Raw genomic sequence first — 9,155 nt, forward strand, 5'->3', positions numbered from 1 at the left:
TCTGACATTCTCAATGACAGTTTGCACACATTTTTACGTGTCTTTGATACATAGATAATTAATCAAACATACAGCGACAACGACAATGCAGAGAGCCGCACAGGTTGCTCTGTGTGACTGGTCGCAGGTTTTCAGTCGGTCGATCATTCGGCAATGTTTGAAACGCAGAGGTAAGCAGGCGGGCTGGTGTAAGAGCAACGGTAGCTAAAAGCTAAGTTCATGCTAAAACATCACCCTGCTTGGATTATCTGTCTACACTGCATTCTTCATGACTAATGTTGTCTCACTTATCACTGTTGCATGCTGTTTCCCTGTAGTCATGAGAGAAATCCTTCAAGCTTTACAGTACACTAATGGATATTACAAACCATTAACGTTAGCTTTCGTAAAGGTCTTAGAAAGGTGCCAGTAAAACTATTCAAGTTTGTAATAGTTTCCGTAAGGAACAGAAATGGTTAACTACATACCTAAGCTATAGGAACCAGTATAAATCAACCCATTAGTCTTTCTGTAAAGGTGCCTGTTGTTTTGAAGCACTACTAAGATCTAGTTTAACTAATCTTGAAACTGAACACATATTTTGGAACATCTTTTACAGCTTTTCCTGATGGGATAAATGTCTCAGGTCCCAGAGGAGACCGCCTTTGAGCCTTATTGTCAAAGAGCCAGCGTTACTGCTCCTTGCCTTATGTAGCTACATGTCTGTGCTTGTATTACAGCTGCCCCCCTCCAGCTGAGCTCCCGGGGTTACAGTGTGCTCCCTCCCCCTCGGGACGATGAGGAGAAGGCCATGCTGGACAGAATGCTGCGTGTCGACCATGCGGGTGAATACGGTGCCAACCGCATATACGCCGGCCAGATGGCAGTGTTGGGTAGATCTCAGACAGGACCTCTCATCCAGGTACGGACACAATGCATCACATAATGCTTTCTGGCAAAACTCACTACACTCACAACTCTTTTTGTAATCACAATACTATTCTTGAAGCTGCACAAGGCAACTTTGCACGTTGGTGGCTCCAAATGGCAAGATGTAATTGAAAACTGTTTGAAGAATACCCAGAAATCATGTGATGTGATGTCAATAAACTGCACACAGAACGCTCATGTTTACCAACCTGGCTGGACTGTGGAAAATAAAGGGATCAGAGAGGCAAAAGATACTCTTCTATACTGCAGCACCACTTTTTGACTAAGGCTGCTTGGGCGGATGCATTTTTACATACAAATCTTGCTTAATGCAGCTTTAACCATTCATCCAAGTTTATCAGTATTGTATTTTAAAAAGCGCAGACTTAAGTAGAGACATTATGGATGGTTTGGTTATTGCATTGTGATCCAAAAATTAAAAGGATATTGTGTTGCCACACAAATGCATGCATATGTGTGGTGTATGTTTGACTGCATTGCGCTAGACACTTACATATTCATTCTGTTTTTCCTCAGGAAATGTGGGATCAAGAAAAGAAACACCTTGAGAAATTCAATGAAATTCTGGCTGAGAACAGAGTTCGGCCCACATTACTGTTGCCCCTCTGGAACATCACAGGGTTTTTATTAGGTGGGCAGCTCCAAAACATAATACACATTTTAGGGGTGCACTGATATGTTTTTTGGAGGTCGATACTGACGATACTGATGATACTGATACTGATATGTATTTTTGTAAGAATCTTAGGAAGTCTTAGTAAATGTTTTTTAAACAAAAGGCCATATTAGTTTTATTATGTTGCTAATTTGACAGTTGTATTAAGTGACACACTCCTAGAAAAAATGGTCACAAAATTTAAAAAGCCAGTTTAACAAAAAAAAAGGCCATAAAAAAATATTGGCAGTAAAAATAATATCGGCCAATACCGATAGTCTGCCAATATATCGGTGCATCCCTAATACATTTCATAAAGTAATATGATACTTTGATTTGCAGGACAAAACACAGATGAATAAAGAAAATAGCAATAATCTTCCAAAGTTTCAAATTGCCAGGACACCTGTGCTTGAATCCTGGGATGCCTCTTAATGTAGCTTAGGTTTGGTTGTGTGAACTTAAAGTCATATCTAGTGTGGGAGGAATGCTAAAACACCATAACCAACATGTTGTATTTCTCCACCTGAGGAGAAGAACTTGACTTGAGAATTCACAAAGGTAGAAACAACTTGGTTGCTCAGCCTGTGGCCCCCAATGAGTCAGTCTGCTGCAGTCTGTAGGCAATACATGTAGTAAGGTGTTGCTTTGCAGAATCATAAGTACATTTTCATCTCCTTTAGGTGCGTCCACAGCACTGCTGGGGAAGGAGGGGGCCATGGCCTGCACTGTGGCAGTAGAGGAGAGCATCTCGGAGCATTACAACAGCCAGATCAGAGCGCTGATGGAGAAAGATCCAGACAGATACACTGAACTCTTACAAGTGAGTCAGACACTGTTTTCTCTGCATTCACTTACTCAGGCAAAGTGCTTTTTGTTTCTATGCATAAAAGAAGTCCTTCAAATGTCCTCCATGTAATGTGGGTGGGTGTGATTGTGTAACATACTGAATGAAGAGACGAAATGGACATTGGTAGGAAAAGTGAAAATACACATAGAATAGCACATTTTCTCTAGAGGGAGAGACAAATAAGAAGGGGATCAATAAAACACCATTTTACATTATTGAGATTACAGGCTTGTCATAGCGAAATTATGAATAAAATGTGTTATACATAAGGCATTGAGTGTATTGAGTTATACATCCTCTTTTAAGAGCCGTCACACATCCTCAAGGGTGAAAATATAATATCATTTTGTCAAAAGTAGACTTTTATTTTCCTAGTTGCACACTTCAGAGCCCGTGTCTTCGATTTGTACACATCACAGCACTTGATTCCCCATTAAGATGGATTTAGTGTTTCATCACTGGTAAATGTGAGAGAGTGACTCACACTGTCAGAGCTCAACAGTCAGACCCCCGACTGGAAGATGGCAGAGATTTTTCCCATGCCTGGTGGAATTGTTCCAGGTGGGCCGAAGTGCTCAAACACGTGAAGGTAGTCCTCCGTTGAACCGGGGTCTTGCAAAGGGAGATTTGAGCTGCCATTTTGCCAGATCATATATCATTCAAACTTTTGGCTTTATGAGTGGTTAATTGGTAATTAATTGAATGCAAAAAATTGAAAGTTGGTTCCAGTGTACCCACCAGGGGAGAGCAACAAAGGTGAACAATATCAACAAACATGACCTAAGATTACTTGATTAAAAAACAGGGTTGAACAAAATAAACTTTGTCGTTGTCGGACATGTCAGAAAAGCTTCTGTCTATCTTGTAAAATAATCTATTTACAAGCAGGGTAATAATAATAACTTTAATAATAACTTTATTTGTATAGTACTTTTCTAAAAACAATGTTTACAAAGTGCTTTACATACAATAAAACCCAAAAGGACAGTGATGTAAAACTACCACAATTAAATAGATGATAGAGCTGAAAAATGAAAATAAATAAAAAATAGGAATAAAAGGTAATACAAGAGATAAACAGGTACAACTAAAAAGGGTACTACTCTGATGGTATCTGAAAATGTTCACCTATTTACTAAATGGTATTTTGCTATATTTTCCTAGATAATAAAGGAATTCAGAGACGACGAGTTGGAGCATCACGATACAGGACTGGAGCATGATGCTGAAACGGTAAACATGTTTTGTCTTATTCTTGTCAAACTTCAGTGTAGCGTAGATAAGCCCTTATAGAACAAACGTTTTTTCAAGTCATCAAGTTATTGAAAAAACCTTGGTTGCGGTTTATGTTTGGGTTGCTATGTTGAATGATTTTTCCTTTATGATCTTTGTTGTGGTATTTTGTCATTTATTGCCATTCATTTATCATGGGCTTACTGGGAAATGTATTATTGAGGAGTAGAAGAAATGTTCTCAGCAGAATCCACACAAATACTTTGATTTCCCAAACATTGGATCACATAGATCAACACTAGTTGCCTGTGAATGATATCGGTGTACTTTACTTTGTCTGCAGTTTTTACTGAATGTCATATAAGCAATTCTGATCTAAGCACTTTTTTTTTTCTTCTTTTATTTTAGGTACCTGGATACTGGCTATTAAAAAATGCAATACAGCTAGGCTGCAAAGCTGCAATATGTGTTTCTGAACGTGTCTAATCATGTAATTATTTCAGTTTCCTTTTTCTCAGAGGTTATTTTTTATTATCTTGACTCAGTTTGTATAAAGTAAGTAACTCATTCTCATGGTGTCTGTTTAAATGCTGCTCCATTGATATTGAAGCACTTTGTGACAGCGCTCCTTGGCTAATTGTCTAATGACAATGTTGCACCTTTGCTAGAATGAAAACATTGTATACAAGAATTCATTGTTGTCTAAATTGACCTGAATTGTATTGCATTGTACAGTGTTTAATAATTGGACTCTTTGTAAAAGTAAATGGAGTGACCTTTCCTAAATTAAATTGTAGACTGTTACATCATTGTGTAAATGTAAATCCTGTTTTCTTTCTTTGTAGCAATCCTGTTTGACCAATTGAGTTTCTCTGAAGTTGCCTCTTGTTGCGACTTGTCTGAAAGTGATATATGTGGGAAGTTGGTGGAATCCCTCCTCTTGCATCAAGAAGACCTCAGTGGTCTCAAGAGATGATGGGAGTTTATTGAAGGTGAACTCCAGATCTCATTTATCTGGCTTTTTTTCTGCTTTAATCGACCATGTCAAGATATCCGAGTCGTACGTTGTCTCTCCGGTGCAGCAGTGGACAACGTGTACAGGTTGTACTTAAAGATCTGACACTTGCCGTTCACCGAAATACTTCAAATACGTGTAATGAGGTCATATTGATATTGGCATACTCACGCCATCATACCCTTCAACAAACTCTCCTCTTTCACATATAATAGGTCATATATCAAGCTGAACTATGCCTTGTCGTCCTGGCCTAACTGTTAAGCGCCCTCACACAGCTGTTCTGGGTACATTAGGTCACTGAGAAAGAAGGATTGACAAGAGGCCCCTAATCTATTAGGCCTTTCAGCAAGTAGAGCAAAGTGTTCATTCGCCCCCATCGTCCCTCCTATTGACTATAGGCATCGGTTTGTCCTTACTGTACATTGTGTACTGACCCAAGGCCTTGACCTACGCTTTATCCTTTTCAAGTTCTGTGCATTACATTCCACTGGATTAGAGAAGAGACTTGATGGCCCTCATCACATGCACTGTGACTGCCATCAAAAGTTACAAATTATCTGGTGGAGCACGATGTGAAGGAGAGTCAATGTTGCTGCAAGAATGGAAAGGTTGATGGCTAGTGCCATGGAATGAAATTGAGCAGCCCTCAGCCCATTATTTTTTTAAACTGAAGAAAAGACACTTCTCACCTGCTACAAATCTTGGTTGAGGAGCTGGAGCTGGAAAATTATAGACTTGAAAAAGGCATCCTCTGACTGAAAGCTCGCAGTAAATGATTTTTGCACAGATTTTGAGTGTGCAGATGCCTTTTTCTTTTTGGCATGTCTGCTTTACTAGACAGTTACAGTGCAGAGGGAAGGGATTACATGCAGCAAAGAGCATGGGCCAGATTCAAACCCATGCTGCTGCGATTAGGATTTTGCCTTAATGGTATGCGCTCTACTGGTTGAGCCACCAGGGCGACTCAAAGCTCTTTCTTTGATGGTAATTGTTATCTCATCCTAGCAGGCAATAACAGTAGTTCAAGGAAAGGTGTAGACCTTGTCTAGGCCTGTACTAGAAGTGAGCCGTTGCCCAGGTTCACAGGCTCTGAGCTATTTTCCCCAGGATGAGGTCAGAGGAGTTATTTTAGCTGGGATGGGTTTACATATCGGACCTGACCCTAAGGGTTAACATGCTGTAACTCTATGGCCTCCATTCCTTAAAAATAGGCTCTTCTCCACCGTCCATCATTTCCTGGTTGTGGTACAGCCCAAGACAAACAAAAACCACCAAAAAAATCAAAGATTCACTAACACATGTGCATGACCAATTAGATATCTGATATTGGACCTCTTTGATGATAAGCTCTAAATATGATGTGTTTATTATGATGGTTCAAGTGGTCATTACAAGTGGTTAGGCTTAGTGTGTGCATAGGGTTAGTCAGTGTGTGTGCATGCTGTTAAGGCTAAATAACTTTTGAAACGTAATGAGCATGTAGCTTATCTTAAGGTTAGAAAAATGCATCATATAGAGGAATTCTAAAACTGTTAAACATTGACAAAGTGCTTCTGTTTTAACGAGTAAGCTGGTTTATCTGGTCATGATGTTTCCACTTTGTGAGCCTATGTGCTGCAACAATTATGTCTAACTTCTCTAAAGTATAAATTTATTCTCACTAGCTTAGCAGTACCAAAATAACAAGTATAGTTTTTTTTACATAAAGGACATTTGTATCACTTTGACATGGCCAGGAGGAAAAGGCATGGAACCTAGTTTAATGGTCATAGGAGGTCACCAACTACACACAAGCAACCTGAGACAATGGCAGGCTTTGCAAATCAAAGGTAGATCATCATGTATTATCTCTGCTCCAGATTAATAGTGCTGACAGTTTTATAGCAAGTGTTTAAATAAAGCAACAAATGTACAGCTCCATTTGTAGCACCACCTTGGGTGACAAAATTACCGGTAAATAAAATCATGAGTGATGACTCAGTCACGATGCAGGTGTTAATAACAGTAAACCATAAAAGCTACATCTAAATTAGCTGCCATGTTTAATCATGGATATAATACATCTTTGTGCTTGATTTTAAACAGCCTGAATATGAGAAGCAGTGTATAAACCTGCTTGATGTAAAACAAATGCATTCCTTTCAGTTCTGAGTAGCAACTAAGTTTGACATTTACACCACATTACAGAGCTATTTTCTGCAGCCATCTATGGCAATCAGGAGTTAGCGTGAATTGTTTAGGTTCTTTTCCTAGAATCACCTCAGAAGGAATCTGCTGAAACACTGACTGAGAAATAGGCAACAAGAATTTGAAAAGAGCAATAAAACTCAACAAAACTGGGACCATCTCGCTACCCGTGAATAATTGGGGTTGTAAATTTTGAGGAGCACGAATAATATAAATCGCTATCATAAAAGCTTTCGGATGCAGATCATATTGTTTCTTGGCTTGGATGTGGGCAGACTGTCAAGCAGTGGGTTTACAGTAACTAATAGGTAGCATAAGGTGCCCTTCCATGTGCAGCACCGAAGGTCTTTGTGGGGAAAGCACTTATCACTCCATTAGATATTCTATTACTTAAGTATCAACATAGATTGGTCTGAGAGTATCATAGTACTCTGTTGATGTCTGACAACTTTCAGAATGTTGTTTCCTCTCAGATTTGGAAAAAAATAAAGTAAAATAATCTCATCTCATATTAGTCCATATTTTGCCTAGGAGGGAACTTGATGCAACACACTCTGTCCTCTGAGTTAACTTGGTCTGCTCCTGTCCTGTGATGAGTAACAAGCCTGTCTATTGGGGGGGGGGGAATCATCTCACTGACCAAAAGATACAATCTTGTTCCCTTTTTCCTCGAGGATATTATGTAAATATCCTTTTGTGTTTTAGAGTGCTGGTATCTATTGTATATCAAAGCTTCTTCCTGCCATATGCCTCATCTCCTGCATCGTCCCAATGCAGAGTGATCTCTACAAACTAGACCGCCCTCTGAATGTTGGACCACAATACCAGATCAGGTCTTGGTTGGTGCCCACTACCTCTGGCAGGATTGTAGAAGTACTGGTTTATGTGTGCCGGCATTTCCCAATCTCTAGCCTCCCCAAGCGGCCCTAATTTGCCCCTACTCTCTCCTAATTCTGTCCTTACACATTCACGTTCACGTATGAAGCCAATCTGGTGCACAGCCTTCTCTCCTCTAACAGTTTATTCTCCATCGCTGCTGCCAGGGATTTCATCACTTGGTTATTATGCCGCCAAGCCTATCAACCTTGGGAACGAGTAACTTTACATCCTGACATGATATGTTTAAGCATTGCCGTGCCTGAACACTGGGAACATAATCAGATATTATGTCTTGGCTGATGAGATCAGCCCGGCTGACAGCACTGGATGATTAAGCTAACACAGATGCTAACTGTCATGTCACCATAAATTTGATTGGGATTCCTGCTGTGTTTGTATGTCAGGATCATGTGCCAGTTTATCAGAGTATCCATTGCCTTGAACCTTTAACAAGAGGTTCCCAGAAGTGAGGGGCCATTAGCTTGAACTGACTCAGTGGAGCTGTTCATGTACCTCTGGTTATCCAGGTCAACTGTCCACGTTCAGCAGCGTGGGCTGAAAAACACTCTGACACTCAGAGAGGCAGCGCTATAAATAGTAAACAGTAAACATTTTTACTGTTGTAGGGCTATACATATAAATACCTGTAGTGTGATGTCATTGTTTGTATGCTTTAGAATACTGTGCCGTATCGGGCTGCAACTAATGATTATTTTCATTATCAATTAATCTATAGATTATTTTTTTGATTATTCGATTAATCATTTAGTCTATAAAATTAAAGTTAAAAATAATGACAAATGTCCATTACAAGTTACCAGAGCTCAAAGTGATTCTTAAAATTGCTTACTTAGTTACTTACCAGCAGCCAAAAAAGTATTCATTTTATAATGATATGAAACAGAGAAAAGCAAGCAAATCTTAGCATTTGTGAAGCTGTAACCAGCAACTGTTTGGTATTTTTATTTGATAAATGACTAAAATGATTAATCGATTAGCAAAATTACAATCGATTAATTTTGGGTCAATCGACTAATCGGTTAATCGACTAATCGTTCTGCATTAGTGCTGTACAGAGTGGTTTAGTTAAATCTCAAATGGATTTTGTTTATGGTTTCAAACCCACTGAGTTCTTTAAGAATCGTGTCTTTTTGCTGGTGGAGTATCAGTGACTCCATGGTATTTTGCTACGCTGAAACACATACATGTGACTACTTATCCCTCTGGTAAATCTCGAGGCTCACGGGCGTTTAGGGGGAGTGTGTCCCTGAAAGAGCTGTGCCCACGTGTCCTCAAGTCCTCACAGTGTGAAGCGACAACACATGATGCAAAGGTCTGACATCACCTCAGCTGGAATCTGTGATTTACTGGCTGTCCAGTAGAGGCCAGACCGCCACCTACCC

At 39.6% G+C, this 9,155-nt stretch overlaps 1 protein-coding gene across 1 annotated transcript; it reads left to right on the forward strand.

Moving 5' to 3' along the window:
- coq7 (coenzyme Q7 homolog, ubiquinone (yeast)) lies at positions 1–4,464 on the forward strand. The gene is made up of 6 exons (XM_071518410.1): positions 1–170; positions 720–901; positions 1,447–1,561; positions 2,269–2,408; positions 3,600–3,668; positions 4,077–4,464. Exons 1-6 carry the CDS (start codon positions 86–88, stop codon positions 4,152–4,154), a joined length of 669 nt encoding a protein of 222 aa, XP_071374511.1. The 5' UTR covers positions 1–85; the 3' UTR covers positions 4,155–4,464.
- Positions 4,465–9,155: the final 4,691 nt, after the last annotated feature.

Source organism: Centroberyx affinis, unplaced genomic scaffold (assembly GCF_046629955.1).
Source record: "Centroberyx affinis isolate AG114_WGS23_722 - 3 ecotype Tasmania unplaced genomic scaffold, CSIRO-AGI_Caff_v1 ptg000006l_1, whole genome shotgun sequence".
Taxonomy (NCBI): Eukaryota; Metazoa; Chordata; class Actinopteri; order Beryciformes; family Berycidae; genus Centroberyx; species Centroberyx affinis.